Source organism: Pagrus pagrus (genome assembly GCF_965226575.1).
Source record: "Pagrus pagrus genome assembly, chromosome: 14".
Taxonomy (NCBI): Eukaryota; Metazoa; Chordata; class Actinopteri; order Spariformes; family Sparidae; genus Pagrus; species Pagrus pagrus.
The window spans coordinates 5,694,511-5,711,843 of NC_140198.1; the positions used below are offsets into that span (position 1 = coordinate 5,694,511).

The 17,333-nt window shown below is 42.8% G+C and overlaps 1 protein-coding gene across 9 annotated transcripts in view; it reads right to left on the reverse strand.

Annotated features, from left to right (window-relative positions):
* Window positions 1–8,286: 8,286 nt before the first annotated feature.
* Window positions 8,287–17,333, reverse strand: part of rapgef6 (Rap guanine nucleotide exchange factor (GEF) 6) — a 153,325-nt gene continuing 144,278 nt past the window's right edge. For 8 of the 9 annotated variants that reach the window (XM_084374413.1, XM_084374416.1, XM_084374415.1 and 5 more), the window contains 3 exons: window positions 14,129–14,679; window positions 12,859–13,215; window positions 8,287–12,389 (listed from right to left, as the gene is read on the reverse strand). In XM_084374413.1, coding sequence (XP_084230539.1) covers window positions 12,367–12,389; window positions 12,859–13,215; window positions 14,129–14,679 — 931 coding nt within the window. In that variant the 3' untranslated portion in view covers window positions 8,287–12,366. The remainder of the gene's footprint in view (window positions 12,390–12,858; window positions 13,216–14,128; window positions 14,680–17,333) is intronic. The other variant, XM_084374417.1, reaches the window with a different exon arrangement.

A 17,333-nucleotide genomic window follows, 5' to 3' on the forward strand; every position in this document is an offset into this window, starting at 1 on the left:
ATTCAAACCCTCGACCTTCCCCTCCTCCTCCTCCTCCTCCTCCTCCTCCTCCTCTCAACCATTTGACCCTGAATCATTATTGGGAAAGTGGCGTCCAGCTACTTTGCTCTGTCAACCGGAGCCGCTCTCCCTGCAAGAGTTACTCACACTTAAGCATTTGAGCACGCACACACATACACACACACACACACACGCACACACACACACACACACACACACACACACACACACACACAAACCTACTTGCACAGACACCAAAACATAACCACAGTCAGTCAGTCAGTCAGTCAGTCAGTCAGTCTTAGCGTCGGTAAGGATAAAGACACACTCACTTAGTCTTGTGAAGCTCAGTAACGCACACAAACACAGGATTGCACACTCAACGACACACCCACGGACACGCACACTCGTACACACTGGGTTGCGCACTCCACAACACACACCCACACACACCTTTTTGGAGTGATCCTTTGCCAACATGGCTTGAGAAGGACAAGAGAGGATGTGAACTGCAGCAAACCACTTTTTCGGTGGTAATGGTGTGTGTGTGTGTGTGTGTGTGTGTGTGTGTGTGTGTATTTGTGCGTGTGCGTGTTTGTGTGTGTCGTTGAGTGTGCAGGCTGAAGGTTGACAGGAATCAACACTATTTTAAAAGTGACCTTGTAAATGTTGAAAACAGAGCACAAAGTGAACAGGATGGATGGATGGATGGGTAGGAAGGTAGGTAGATAGATAGATAGATAGATAGATAGATAGATAGATAGATAGATAGATAGATAGATAGATAGATAGATAGATAGATAGATAGATAGATGGATGGATGGCAGGAAACCTTCCCAAGGTCTCATAAAAACACCTGGTTTTGTTGGCACAAACACAGCTGGCTATGGCCTGACTTCCCATCAAAAAAATATGGCACGAATATGGCTGGAAATTGTCCCAAAGTCTCCTTAAAAATGTAAATCACACTAACAAATATAGCAGTCTCTGGCTTATCGCCTGTAACTCCACCACCATCCTCAACACATTCTGATATAACAGTCAGGCAATAAACATGTAATGTAAACCCGATGTGACACGTTGTTGTTGAACGAGCGCATATTTGGACGTATCTGCTGTTGGCAGAGATGTTAACCACTAACAAACACAGCTGGAGATGGCCCCACTTCCAGTCAAAGGTATTTGTTTTTTGGTGCCATGAATATAACTAGAAATTGTCCCAGGTTCATCGTTAAAAACATCATTTTATCGCCCCTGACACAGCTGGAAATTCTCCTGAGGTGTCCTTGAAAGTTGGTGTCATGCTTAGAAACGTTGAAACGCAGACTCGAACAGTGGTCACTGGCTTGGCACCCTTGTCGCTTGTTCATCCGCCTCCATCCACTCCACACATCACGATATGAAATGGATGGATGGATGGATGGATGGATGGATGGATGGATAGACTCTTACTCGCAGGCATCACTGCTGGATAAGGTAATGATGGACAGATGATGATGATGATGATGATGATGATGATGATGTGCAGCCGCAACAGTTAGGGAGGATAGATTACACACCCAAACAATTTCTGTCTCTCTCTCATACACATAATACAAAATATATATCATACTTTAAATGCATGAATGTCATTGAAAGTGACACTAATTCACACATACACAAAAACACACACCAAGTGAAGTTACACACACTCTGCACACCCACTAAGTCAATTAAATAACGCAACAACACACACACACACACATAAGGAGTGAAGCAACCAGCCATTACAAACAACAATTAAGTCTCAGTGTGGAGGAGTGGCAGCCATTCCCCCTTTAGGAACCAGCACTTACTAGTTAAGGGATGAGAAGAGACTTTTAACTCTGAGGGAAAAGACAATTGAGACAGATATAATCATTACCTCCACAAAGCCAGGATCGCATTGTTGCAACACGGACAACATGTTGGTAATTTGCACCTTAATAGGACGGACACTCTCTGGGGGGAAATATGCTCTTCAAATAGCTTTCTTTCACAAATCTTGGCGAGTGCCTGTTGGGCCCAGAGATGCAGATGCTGGGCTTTTTCCACAGGCGGTGTTTCTCACAATGCAGCACTGCCCCCCCATGGGCGTCAGTGGAACAGGAGGGGGAGAAATGATCAGGCTGTTTCACTTAACGTATTATATTCAGAAACAAACAGGATGGGAAAACAAATGCAGAAGACGTGACTGCCAGAAACTGCTCATAATTATTGATTATTAAGGGTTTTAGAGAGTCTGATTTAAAAAATGTACACAGTGAACCTCCTGAACAGTTTTAGAAAAAGAAAAATGTGAGTAAGAAATTAATATAATGTTCCCAGATTCAAATTCACCATCTGCTTCAGTTGTTCAGGAGAATGCTGCAACTGCAAACTTCACCTGACTTTCCACAGACCGTCTCACAGACACACTAATGTCATGAAAAGGAGAAGCGGGTGAGAAAAAAGCAGCTTGAAGGATTACATGCTGGCTTTTTTTTAACATCGGGTTACGTTCTGTGGGCTTGTCAGGTCATTCATCTGTGCTGCACCGCTGACATTGTTGAGGACAGTGCGATGCAAGGACGCTGACCTCAACCTCTTTACAAGCTGCAGGAAGCCTTGAGGACGGATGACAAATGGCCAGAGCGACCCTGGAGGGTGCCCCCTCAACGTGTAACTCCGTGCCCCACAAATGGTCCGGAGAGGCAGACTTGGCAGTCCAGAAGAACTGTAAAAATGGCACATTTGCACATTTTTTTCCAGGAAAAAAACATCTTTGCCTTTCATTTTCAACTGCTTCTTACATCTTCATGCTAACACAACATCTTCAGTGACAATTCTGAGTAATCAGTTGTGACAAACACAACTTTAAGTCAAGCCAGTTTTATTTCACACAACACAAAAAAAAACAAAGCTTCTGCTGCTAGACCTGGTTGACACTTTCAGGATGAGACCTGCAACAAACTCAGCAGCAGAAGCCGATAATTAACCAACATCTCACTCCAGCTGGAGTCTAAACAGGTAGATGAGCAGACTTTGTCGTCTGTTCAAACTTTATTTGAATTATTCAGGCGTTCAGGATGAATCCATTTTGGTCGGTGCAACCTCTCGAAGTTAAGAAAACAAAAGACCGAAACATATTTAACGGGACTCCGGCTGAAGAAGGATGGCTTTCATGACAAATGACTCCGGGGACCGTATGTGACACGTGGCGGAGCAGGTGAAGAACAAGAAGATGAACTGTAGTAATGACTCCGCTGGACATCGCCTGTCCTCAGACAGCCTCTTCGATCACTGACTGGCCTCAGACCCGGACAGAAAGAAACTTAAAGTCATGCTGTTGCCCGGTTAATGGAAATACTTCACAGAGAAAAAACACCTCCAAATAAGAACGTTAGTTAAGTTTAGTTTAATTTTTTGGACAATTAAAATAAAAATACAAAAAACAGAAAGGTTGAGGAAGAGAGTCTCCACCTACATGAAGGTAAAATTTAACAGAGTTATAGAAAACACAAAATTAACATACAGAAAATAATATGAAGGTGAACTATAGAAAGAAAATACATATAGTCATCAAAGTATAGTAGATTTAAACACACTGAAATTACTAACATCACCCAGATACTGTATATCAATATCGTCACTTTGTGCTCGGAGACTTCAAATATTTGATGCAATAGTTTCGAGGAAATCACACAAGGAAGTGACGCAACTCTCATAAGTGCTCAAAGTGTGACATTAGAGGCAGGAGCTGGTTAGAATAAAAGACTGGAAGCAGAAGAAACAGCTCCTGGCTCGATAGCTCCATACTTGATGCACACATAGAAAGTCTTTTTCTTTCTTTTATCCATCTGCAATAAAGCCTACAGGCGTATTTCCCAACATCTTAAACAGCGAGTCTGCTTTACAAACTCTTTGGTGTGGAGTTTGAAAGACTCATGTATTCAAGGTACCAGGCTGCTTGGGTTGTATAACAGCTTTGGAAAAACCTACTTCTCTATGTTGAGACGGGGGAAAACTGCATCCAAAATTTAGTCTGCCCTCGATTGATTGTGATTGGCCGGCTGTGTGAAGGTGAGAAAGGACTTTTAATTTCTTTTATCGTTGATCTTTTATTGTTATTGTTGGCTGATTGCAGCGCCTCAGTGTGAATGCGTTTTACAGGAGCGACCACGTGCACTGTTGTCTGGTCAGTTATTATCTTGTGCAACCTGATGGCCGCTGGCGTTTTGACAACGAAACATGTATTCAAATCTGAAACTCGAGCAAGATCCATCTGGCCTGAGTTCGTCGACGTACTTAACGTCACAGTTTGAAGTCACAATAAACCAGAGAGCAGAATTACCTCTTCATCACTTTTTACTTCATGAAGCGTTTGTGTTGTTAAATGTGCTCTAACAACTTTATAGTTTCAATTTCCAAGTCCTTTCAGTTAATTTGTGCTTGATCGAAGTCTTTGCAGTACTTTTCTACTCCTCCTGTATCTTCTGAAGCGTGCTCTTCTGTTACATCAGGTACTGTAGCTGCTCGTGAAGTTTAGAGAGTTGACATACGACCGACAGTTTGCTGCAGGCGTCCATGTCTTCTGGAGCAGATGCACCGGAAGCCGGGAATACCAACTCTGAACTACTGACTGCTGACTTGAAGCTTTCGTACATGCATGAAGGGTCGAACAAGAGTTGCATTATGGGAAGTGGAGGAGCCAGGTCCAGGAAACACTAGCTGCTTTGATTCTGACCTTTAATGTTACTCAGTGACTTTTCCTTCATGCAAACAGAAAGATAACAAGATGTGAAGAAAGAGACATGAAAACTTGGACGTACTCGAGGACCAACGTGATCGGGCAGAAAAGGCCCCGAAAGTAAAAAAACAGCTCACTTTCCATTTTTATGTACGTGACAGCAAATGCACACTGACACATACCTGCGCTCAAGGGCAGCTCAGAGACTGTACAGGTGACAGAATATTTTTTTTCCAAACTGTTTTGCTTCACAAATTTTCATTTAGACAGGAATATGCTAAAAGCCACCTCCCCCCCTGTGTGCTCACAACCCTCAGGTGGTAGAGTTTCCGTTTTCCCACCTCCTGCTCTCGGCTCCTGCTCCTGACAAAGTCACAACTTCAAAGTCAAAACAGAGGAGAGGTGTGACACACACACACACACACACACACACACACACACACACACACACACGCACGCACGTGCATACAGGCTGCACATATTACAAGGCCCCAGCGTTCTCGTTTTTCCACATTTCCTCCTCTGCCATCCAGTGGGGCTCTTTCGCCCTTTGTGATGTATAATTGAAGCTGTGTGTAATTTTCACCGACTCGTTTCCAATCGAATCCCACTCGGAGCTGAACTTTCACTTCTCTCATCGTTCCTGAATATTCTCTCTGAAGTGGAAAAGGCCAGCTCTTTGAACATGCTGGTTAACACACCTCACCACCACCACCCCCTGCACCACCCTGACACATCCTCCTAACTTTATCACGGAGAGAGAACACAGCGTCTTTAAGAAGCGCTGCGGATGGTTTCAAAGTCAGATGGAGCAAAAGTTTACTAAACGTCGGCTGAATCACTCCGACTTCTCCGAACTTGGTCCTGTGTGGTCGGGATGTGTGAGGTGTAGTTTCATCTTTTTGATTTTATTAAAATAAATATATGTTGACAGTTTCATTACTTAAATCCCGACACAGTATGACAGTGTTTTCTGTGGATTATCTGAGAAAGAAGGATGGTGTTTCTGTCATGGTTTTCAGTTTATATGTTACCGTTTTATTTTGTAGGGTTCATCATGTCTATTTTTGATGTACGCTTCCTGTCTTTGTGTTTTTTCCCCACCTTTTTCTATTTACGTATTAGTCTCACCTGTCCCTTAGTAGTCTTCTCTCCCTGGTGTATTTAATGCTGCATTCATGTGCTCGTCGGATGGTCCCACCTCCCGAGTTCGTTCGTCCGACTCCGGCGCGCTCATGTCGGTCACATCAACTCGGAATCTGGCAGCAACATGGACGATGTTTTGCGATTTCATCATTTATGTCATTCTCGTACACAAAATGCAAGTTGTAGTCCCTTTATGCTGCACAAGAAAAACTATTTTTATCATGAAGTGTGGAGTCAAGCTGCTCTGTAGTCTGGCGGTACGGCAGCAGATACTTCTGTGTCTTCTGGCAGACGGCAGCAGGGTGAACAGACTGCGGCTGAGGTGGGTGTTGTCTTCTATTTAGGCTTTGTGCACAAATATCTTCTGTTCATGGACGTCACTGATGCTCAGTAGATGGGTACTGATGATGTTCTGGGCAGTTTTAAGTTTCAAATCTCCCCGTTGTGGGATTAAAAAAGGATTTAATCCGAACCATGCCAGTCCGGATGGTTTCTATTGCTCCTCTGTTAGAGTTTTATGGGTTTATCCTTATTTAATTTAGTCATTCCTGGTGTTTACAATCTGCTAATGATGACAGTTAAGTCCAATATGTAGCCCATCATTATAAGAAACAGCCTCACATGTGGCTCACAGACTGCACACATCCCTCTGCAGTAGAAATGCACCGTACACTACAGTATACACACAGACTGGTGTTTTCCTCCCCTCACACACACACACACACACACACACACACACACACACACACACACACACACACACACACACACACACACACACACACACACACAGAGCAGCCAGCGTGACTTCCTGCCCCTCTGTGTGACAGTAAACCTTTAATGAGTGATAAAAGGAGGCTGACCTTGAGCACAGCGTGACGCTCTCCGGCTCTGATCAGACCTGATAGAGCTGAACGCTGCAGAAGGCGGCGAGACAGCGGGGACGAAAACTGAGGACGTCTGAGCAGCACGGGGAGGGATTAGATTCCTTCTCTTTTTGAGCGAAGATTTACTGGTGAAAGGTGGATATTACACCAAAAATACTGGCTGTTTTGTCTTGACAAAATGGCAACAGAGAGGTCGAGGAGCCTCGTGTTGGTGTTGGGTCAGAAGACAACATGACATCGAGCCTCCAAAGTGTGGAAACACAATATTTAGTTATTTATCAGTGTTAGTAAGTTTAATATAAAACAAAGGCATTTAAAAATGTTCACCTCTCTACCAGATTGAGCCTGATTTAACTTCTTGATGTTTTATGACATTGTGTAACCATGCTTAATGGGATGAGAGTTGACTTTTTCAATATTTCAACCGAGACCAGAATCTTTCCCTAAACTTAACCAAGTGCTGTGAGAAGCCACAGTTAAACTAATAGGCTATGATAAACCCAGAAACAAAGGATTTAGTCGCCTTCAGAATGTATTGATGAAATACACTGAGTGTTTTCCAGATTCATTCCACATAACAACTGCATTCAACATGTAACAGCCATGTGAGCACATCTGTGACACTGTTTATTTAGCACAGCAGTGCTTTATGCCTAAGGCTGCATGTTATTACATTATGGAAACTGTTCAGTTCTCGTTTAAAATAAACTTCTTTATTTTCATTTTTTGGTATTGAGTAACTTCTCTGCTCTCATCCATCGCTTTTTTAAAGTATAATTTAACAGCTGATTATTGACAAAACACTTTTTTTTTTATGAACAGGCCCAGATTAACTCATTTTCCCCACTTTTGTCACAATAAAAGCTTCTCTCAATAATAAGAAAATAAATCATCTTGTTCCTGTAAAAGTGTTTCAGCGCTCAGTCACTGAAATAATAACTTTTTGTTTTGATTATTGTAGTGAACAATTTCTGAACCTCGAGTTGTTACAAAGGCAAAATATATCTCAAAATTGGCCAGTTTAATATAATTTGCTCATGATTCCTCCTCTTTGAATGTTAAGTGTTAATAGATAACAGTTTAGGATGACAGGATTGTCATTAGCTTTGCAAGATCTGGTCATAAACCAAAGTACTGGGCACATTTTGAACCTCATCATGCAATGACACATTTCACTCCAAATGACAGACGTCCATCTCATGGTGAGGCTGGAGGAAAAGTCAGGAGCTCAGTCAGTTAGATTAATCCTCTGGGAACCATGAATATCTGTAAAAATACAATTAAAACAATTACAATCCCTTCAGTGGCTGTTGAGATTTCAGTCTGGGACACAGGATTTGTTTTAGAGGCCGAAGAAGTAAAGGTATCTTATTATTAACAAAATAAAAAGCTAAAAAGATGAAAGAAGAGTCGAATTAAACAGCCCCAGGTTTGATTTCTAAGGGAACTGTCAGTAACCAAACAAACAAAAAGTCAACCACAAATAAAGACACAGAATCGTTCCTGTTTTACATTTTATTCATTGTCCAAATTCATATCAGTAGACTTGGAGAAATAAAAGGTATTTTTTTCCTTTTTAAACATTCTCTTAAACAAAAATATAACAACTATTTACAATCACTCGTAAAAAATACATAAAAAGCGTACGAGCAAAATCATGTTGTCTTTCTAAAAGACATAAGTTACAACAGCTATGAGAAGTGTGAGACGAAAGCAAACTGTAAGCCACAGACCGAGTTAATACCTCTTTGTACAGATTGTGCAGCACACTCACCACATTTAAGCTTATTGTTGTGCATTTCTGCCGTAATGCCAAAAGATGTCTACATAAAACACATTCACATCTCTCTTATTGCATTCCAGGTAACATGGCAGGAGGACGAGGAGGAAGAGGAGGAGGGGGCTTAATTACAATCAGCTTGATATCTTCATCGAGCTGCGTGAGAGGTGACGTCTAACCTCTCCTGTTTTTAAAAACACTGACATGTCGTGTCCACAGTGCCAAGAGCTGCTCTCTGCCAGATCCTCCGTGAAAACATACCGACTGTACGCAGAGTCGGCGAAGAGAAGAAGAAGTTAAAAAGAAGAAAGTTCAATTCAAAACAGAAACATGGAGCATCGCGTCTTGGAGTGCTTGTTGAGCTCACGTGAGGAATAAAACGAAACTCTGTTGAGAATTCGTTCAAAAATTATGTACAAAACAAACTGTTTAGCTCTCAATCTAACGGTCGATTGCCGCCTTATTTTCTAAATCGTCATGCAGAAGATTAATACTGATTTACTGTTCAGAGTCTGAGGAATACAGTTGTGCAAAAAAAAAAAAGAAAGAGAGGAATTGTCAGTTTATGACTCTCAGTCTGTTTCAAAGTTTCTACCGTCAAGACCGTTTTAAAAAAAGGGGGGGGGGGGGGGTCGAGGGTGATGTCACAGTGAGGAGGAAGGTGTGTAGTTTAATAAAATAGTTCACGAGTTCGCTCATTATCTACTCGGCCTCGCGCTGATGGAAAGTCAGGTGAAGCTGTGCAGAGATGCAGAATTCTGCTAAACAACTGAAGTAAATGAGGACCTCATTATAGTTAAGGTCATGGGCACAAGAGACTTTTCTGTAGGTCTAGGGGTGAAAAGTGTACAGAATTTCAGACATGTAGCTGAAACCAGAGGCGGACGGATCTACCATCAGGGCATCCAGGTGGGCACTTACACTTACCACCCACCTGTGGCTGAAACCCATAAAATTAACATTTCCACCATGTGTGAATTCTGAGCAAAGGTTCGTGAGTTTTGAGCCCGTTAAAGCCATAAGAAAAGCTGAAAAATATGATAAAAATTCAGCCTATAAAAATTTAATAAATAAATAAAATGGCTCCAATCCAAGTCTCTGGAAGCCCAGAGATCCCAATTTAAATTGAAAGTTCGTTATTGACCCCCTTTCTTAAAGCCGAAATCTCTTTTCAAACCAATTTGGGATTTCGAGGTTTCCAGACACTTTAATTATGCAGTATGGCGTCATTTTTGTTGTTGTTGGGTTTTTCCGTTTTGAACGCTTGTTCAGCTGTCGAATGCTGCAAGTTGTTCTGCTGTGAAGCTCCAGAAATGTTTCGCGGTCTGTTCAGACTTAGACTTTCCGTCGGCATGAGGCGGAGTAGGTAATGACTAAATCTTCCTATTTGGGGCGAACTGTTCCTTTTTAAGTCCTGCTAAGAAAAAGGGCGGAAAGACTTGATCTCGAGACCGGCATGTTACGGCATCAAAAAATCTCCTTTCAATCATCCAGTCTGCGGTTGAATGAACTCTCCTTGTGCCACAGATGGAAAGAGACCCGGAGGGCCGCACCTCCCTGCAGGCAGCGATCAGAGCTGCAAACCAAGAGGGTTGTTTTTTTATTGAAAATGATTTCTGAGCCGTTCTTATGTGCCGTGAGCTCAGACGGCATCAGAATGGGATTTAGTTTTTTAAATGTCAATCCCAAACCTCGCAGATATAAGTCCACAACACACACACTCGCACACACACACACTCATATCCCAAAACACAGCAGCAATTACAACTATAGACAGAGCAGAAATGGCACCAACAACAGAGTGTGAGGGGAGAAAAAAAAAAAAACAAGAACTAATTCCTTAAAAGACTCCTGCCCGCAGACAGTGACAGGGCGATCACAACCTCGGATTATTTCTTATAACAAAATATTCAAAAATAGCCTTTATAGAGGACTCTCTTCTCTCGTCTATACATTAATTTATGGCAAAGAAACAACAAAAATATATATGTATAAATTCATATATATGCCATGTATATATTAGCATTAATCATTTCAAGTCTTTGTGTGGCAAAAAAAAAAACAATAAGAAGCGTCACAGAGCGCGAGACAGAAAAAGCAGAAGAATTCCAGTTACACCCCTGCTGCACTGCAGATAAACACAATTTAAAACTAGTTTCCAAAAAAAAAACGTGACTCAGAATGTACAAATCTGCTCCTGTTTTCCATACAAATAAACAAGTTTTCAAGCAAATCCTTTAAATATTCTACAAAATGTACTATGAACATGGAATGGAGATGCGAGCCGGAGCGTTACATTACATCGTCTGTTGACTTGTTTTCTTTTCTATTCTTTTCTTTTATTTTAAATAAGAGGAAGCAGATATGAGAGGTACACTGTGAGCACATAGTCAAAGTTTTTATGCTGCATCTCGTTATTCCTGCTGCACTATAAACAAATGTACAAGGTCAAATGAACCCGCAGAATTACACTCTAACATCTCAGCTTGTAATTCAATAGACGACTAGTCTAATAAACACTGTAAACAAAACGTGTAAGCGTCTGTGTAAACACCGTCCTTTGTCTCAACGCGCACCAGCTAAGCTTTTCGGTGTGTGTGCGCGCGTGTGTTTGCATGCACGCGGTGTGACCGCACGGTGCTAATTTATCATTTTATTATAGCTGCTGCAATAGACTCACGGCGCGTGTTTGCACTCTACAGGAAGCAGCGAGGCATTTGTTCTTCAGCTCATTAAAAACGAGTTATAATACAGATTTTATAGAACATCCAGGAGGCAGCATGCCGCTAAAGTACCTCGCGTCGAGACCGAACGAGCAATAAGAGAGGTGGCTGGGGTGGCGGAGGGCGTGACACGGAGACAAAGAACTGCCTGAGAGATGCGGTTTGTCTTTTTTTTTTGCCAATAGTGTGTAAACACAAAAATATCTCTGTTATTTCAGGAGTTTAATTTCTCTTTCAGAAAGAGGGGCTCTATGCAACGGCTCCAAAACAGTCAAAAATGTGAGTGTTGGGATTCATAAAGTTGGTTTTGTTGCTGTTTGCATTTGGCTTGTTTGTGTGGGAACTGATGTTATTCATGTAAATGTACATCATCGGTCCCCGGGCCCATAAAGACACCCTCTCATTTATCTACATTCATCTTCTTTTGAGCAAACAAAACAGAGGAAAATCCCCCATGAGCCAACGTTCCTCGTAATACTACAAGTTTCTATCCCTTTGCTCCTCCTCGCTGTTCTCACATAATAAAAGTGTTGCAAAGCTCAGAGATGCAAATGAAAAGAAGAATAAACAAAAGCAAAATCACTGTACAACACGTTAAAACTGTAAAAAACAAAGAGAAAAGTTCAGACAAGAGAGCTTGGAGCGCAAAATGGAGGTACGTGGTGGTCTGTTTCCAAGGAGGCCGACATCTTCTCACGAGACGCCGACAGTCGCCCTTTCCTTCTTTTCTTTACGTCCGTCTGCTGCGGTGTGACTCCATCAGCCTTCTTCCGCTCTGATCGAGAGTTTTAAAAAGTATCTAAAATCTTTCTTCTTTGTTTTGTGAAAAAGAGATGATTTTACAAGAAGTCCTGGGAGGCAGAGAGAGGTCGCGCGACCCCACTGCTCTGGTCCGCAGGTGCACTGTGGTCCGTGGTGATGTCACACAGGGTCGTGGGCGGGGCGGGGGGGGTTGAAGGAGAATGTGCTCTTATACGTGATGACTGCAGGCTGGCTAGATCAGTCCAAAGCCAGATCAACACAACGTGGTCCATGTGTGAGAACATGTGTGTGTATGCGTGAAGGTGTGTGACGTCACCGTCTCTACACCGCCGACACCTGTTCATCTGGAAAAAGAGGAGAGAGGACAGTGTGAGGACAGTGTTTGGTTCACAAAGGTCAATTTCAGATTTTTGATGAAGATGTTTTTAATACCACACAGAATGTGATGTAATATCATCATATCAACCACAGTATGAAGGATGATGATCAGTTTAAAGATGAAATATGTAGGAATTTTAATTTAAAACATTCAAAAATTGACTTAAATCATCAACAGAATGTGAAGAAACAACAGTTTTGAGATTATCTCAAAGACTTCTGTGTATTGTGTTGCAGAGAGATCTACTGAAGTTAGCATGCTAACCAGCGAAGCCATAAAACACTCCCCCTGGTAGTCCTGCTAGCTGCATGGCTAACTGAGCTAACGGTAGCTACAGTCAAGGATGTATAGGCAGAATACAGTTAGCGGCAGTTACTTTGGTGATACGAAACCCAGAGTGCTGATTTATCATTCCACCCTCCTGTGGGACGTACCATCCTCACTGTCAGCCAGCTCCTGTGCTGGGAGGCAGATGCTGGGTGGTCTGGAGTGGCCCTGCGTGGAGCCGGCCGTCCGGGCCTCCTGGTGGTGGAGGTGATGGTTAGCAGCCAGCCTCCGCGCCTCGGCCAGACCGCCGGCCGCTCCGGGGCTCTGCAGGAGTTTGCTCCTCTGCAGGGCCACGCTGTAGTCTGGAGGTCTGAGGTGAGGAGGCCTCGGGGGGAGACCTCCCGGGACACCTACTACTCCGTCTGTGAGGCCGAGATCCCCCAGAGCCAGACCTTGGTAGCCTGGAGGGGTGGGAGGAGGAGCTCGGTAACGCTCATCCTTGGCGGGGGAGGTGATACAGTACACTGGATGGAGGTGGAGGATCAAAAGAAAGGAGGGATGGAGGGGGGTGAGGGATGAGGGGTGAAAGGGAGGTGTGTGGGGTGGGGAGTGTGCAAGGAGGGGAGAAACAAAAAGAAAGTAATGGAAAAATTAAATAAATGTGGTGTTTCACGAACCCAACAAATATTGTTACATGCACTGAAAACGAGGTGAAACTTAAAAGAAAAAATATCAACCAATGAGATGGATGGCTGCAAAACATACAGGCAGAACTAGAGCGACTAGAGACCAATGACTACTCTCATTATAGAAGAAGTTTGTTATTGAGCAGATTAATCGATCAATCGTTTGGTTCAGAAAACAAGTGCCCATCAGAATTTCTCTTGAGGAGGGTGACGACTTCAGATCGCTCGTTTTGTTCGACTAAAAGTCCAAAACCTAAAGATTCATGAGAAACTGGAAGCAAAGAATGATCGACTACACGATTGATCGATTATCAAAATGTTTGTCAGTTCATTTTCTGTTGACCTACGAATAGCTTAATTGACTAGCTGTGACAGCAGAGGACATAACGCTGTCTTCGTTATCCTCATAATACTAATATGTTTACGGTGAAACTACAGCGGGGGATCCCAAAGACAAAGCTACACTCTGGCTGATGAGGATGTTCGTTAAACTCCTGTCGTATGGAGAGCGACAAAAGTGAGATCTGTTTGGGATCTTGGCCAAAGATTGAAGAAAAGCCAGAGTGCAGCGTTTGCCAGCTGTTTACTGGACCATGAAAGAAAGCTGCAGTAATTCACCTAAAACAGACTAAACTTAATTTACTGTGGAAAGGGGAAGACTATTTCCTACTGTAACAACCACACAAGCCTCGCGACAGAGCTGACCACTGTCACACTGTGTTTACTGGGAATCAAACTCCTGACCCCTCACCTATCAGGCCCTTCTCTGTGCTTGACGTCACCGTTTTGTAGACGGGGTCTGTGCTTTGCCCTCCTTCCTCGTTGGTCGGCGAGGAGGGGTTCTCCGAGGTGTTTCGCCGCTTTATCGTCCCGTAATTCCCCTCGTAGGTGTCCGACAGCGAGCTGGACGACGCCCAGCTCTGCCGAGACTGAGTGGACAGGTCCGAGCTGGAGTTTCTGGAGTGCTGCTTGGCAAGGACGGCGTCTTCGTTCGCCCACGCCTGAGTAGCGGCCTCGACCTCCGCTATCGCCCCGGCCAGCTGCGTGTGCTTGAAGCCCAGGTTCGTGTGCGGGAGGGAGAGCGGATGCCCGTGGATGCCGTGGTCCCAGGGCCGGCAGGAGGAGGCGGGGAGGCTCTGGAAGGAGTCGTGGGAGTTGGAGGAGCAGGAGGTCCAGCTGCCCCGGCCGCTGTCGGCCACAGAGTCCAGGGAGGTGTGGTCCGGGGTCAGCTCCTCTGTTGAGGTGGAGGAGGTGAAGGTGGAGGCTCGAGATACGTATCCTCGAGCCGACGACGAGGAATTACTGTTGATAAAAGATAGAAAAAACTTAAAAATGTGTATTTTCCCCTACAATTAAACAAAAAACAAGGAGTGAGTTTGCATCTTGAGTTTGACCGGCTTTTTGCTTTTTTATGTTTTTTTGTTGTTGTTGTTGCTTGTTTGGTTGTTGTATGTCTGTTTATTGTGTTTCTTACACAAGTTTGTTGAATTAAAAAAGCAAATATCAGTTCAAAAACATCTTCAAAAAATAAAAGGTATATAAGGGAGATAATCGCCAAAAATCCAAATCTTACAATGTCATTATGTTCATCATCAGGTAATAGAGCAAGTCCAACTTCCATATAACACCAGAAATCCACAAGTCAAAGAATCAATCATCTATATACAAGTATTTCTAATACAAACCCTCCAACCAGATCATTCACCAACTGACCAAATGTCTAGTTGCCTTGTAAAGACAAAAATTCTTCATAAATATACCAGCAGCAAGGAGAGTTTTGTTTTTTCATTTTTCTGTTGAGCTGTACCGCCCTCCGATGCACCGGTCATACATTCAGATGTGCAGAGATTTTTTTTTAATTCAGTCAGCACCAAAATAACAGAGTCACCAGATGTGGATGTAAACAGGGAACTAAATACTGTAATGTAAATTTAGTCTGAGCACGAGACAAAGGCTTGAGAAGTAGAAGTGCTGTACATGAAAAGAGAGGGACAATGAAAAAAGCACAACAGCGGAGAAAACTCTTGAGTGTTGGTGAAGGTGGAGGTAAGTCCTACTGAAATGAAGCAGCCATGAGGGCGAAGGAGGAGGGAGGTCCAGTAACTATAAAAAGCTGCTGGCTGGAGGACATGTGGGTCAGAGAGTCAAAGCATCGAAAGCGAAGACAAATGTGAACAGGACAAAGTTCAGTGTTACACAGGTGATCCGTGTTGCCTCGACACAGTCCTCAACTTTCAACTAAAAAGTCGACAAAGAACCTGTTCGACGGACCTTTTCACATTTTCTTGTTGTTTCACCTGTAAAATACGATTACTGTGACCGTTCAGCCATTAAAGTTTATGTTTAAAGTTTTGCCTCGTCTGTTCGCAAAAATCCCAAAACAAACATTTGACAGCGTTTCCCGCATGATAGATCACTTTGTCTGGCTTTTAAAAATAAACTTTAAGAAGTTATTTCTCCTCAGCTGCTTTTCAGTGTGATTCACTGACACAGTTTTACTGGAGACAACAAGCCACTCAATGAAACCGAGCAGAATTTCATAAAACAGGTCGGCGTTATAAGACGAGCTCGCCGAGGTGATATAATATCAGACAAGCAGACAGATTATTGCGTCCTGTGATATTTTACAGGCTCCACTTTGTGAGACGGAGTGGCCTGATGATGCAGGAACAATAAACAAACAGCAGACAATAAAAAAGGTGTGATGTTTACTCGGACAGATTAAAAAGCCGCCTGCGTGAAAACAGATATGTTGTTAACGGAGAGGAGGAGGAGAGAGGAGGGCAGTAAATGTGGGATGCTAATAAAAATCTGCTGTGTTTTACGACTTCCTGTTCTCTGAGTTTTAATGAGGAAAGGACATAATTGCAGTCCAGCTGGGGGAAAATGGAAGAGGGGCTCAAGGTGGTAGACCATGTTCATGTTGTGACTTTTTACTCGTATTGTCCATCAGGAAGGTTTCTGATGGACATAGTTTTTTCATGTATTGATAATTTTTGAGATTTTGGGATTATTTTACTTCAATAACACGTCTTTTTACAGACTAGTGGGAAGAAAATGTCCAAAATTCACATGTCGGTATTCATTTCTGTTCTGGACATTTATGCAAATTAGCACAACTGTGTGTCGATAGCCTCATTTGCATAATACATGAAGGAAAGTTTCATTGTAACATCTATTTCTTTAAATATCTACCTACCTATCTATCTATCTATTTGCTTACCCGACCCTTTAAGAAATAAGCTAACAAGGATCCCGTTTAAAAGATTTTAAAAAATCTCAATCTCGAGTGAGTCATGTAGTTTCGGTGTCAGACAAAATGTATTATTCTCGGGGGAGGTTGGCTGCTTTGATTATCTGTGCTGAGCTGGTCGGTGATTTCTGAAGTGTGTATCTCTGAATCCACTTCTTGTAGGCAGTGCATTGTTAGGGACATGTATGTGTCCAGAGACAAACCTGGCTACACCAAATAACAGCCAGCAAATCCAGCTGGTTTCTTACTTGCATAATGTCAGATTGTGAGTCTGTTACATGCGTGCATGAAAACACACTGATAATGTTTTCTACTGCAGTGGTTTTTAAACGTTCTGTCCAGAAGGCACACCAAATGGCAAGCCAAAATCTCAAGGCACACGTGTATTCATTAAAGGATCTTTCAGGGCATACACTTTGCCTCTGTATTAGCAAATTAAAGCAACATTATGCATTTTTTTCAACTAAAAATAACATCTTCAGACTCATGATGATGGCACAGTGTCTGTACTAGAATGAATGGCGTCTCTGTCTCAGCCACTCCACCTCCATCACTTGTTTCTGTACTAAGTAACTTCAGTGAGAGGGAATGATCACAGCGTTACATACATGTTTACTTCAACACATAACACTGTCATGATGTAATGAGATTTGTTTGTAGGAAGCACCTACATTGTGATGCTTTAATATATACAAAGGACTGA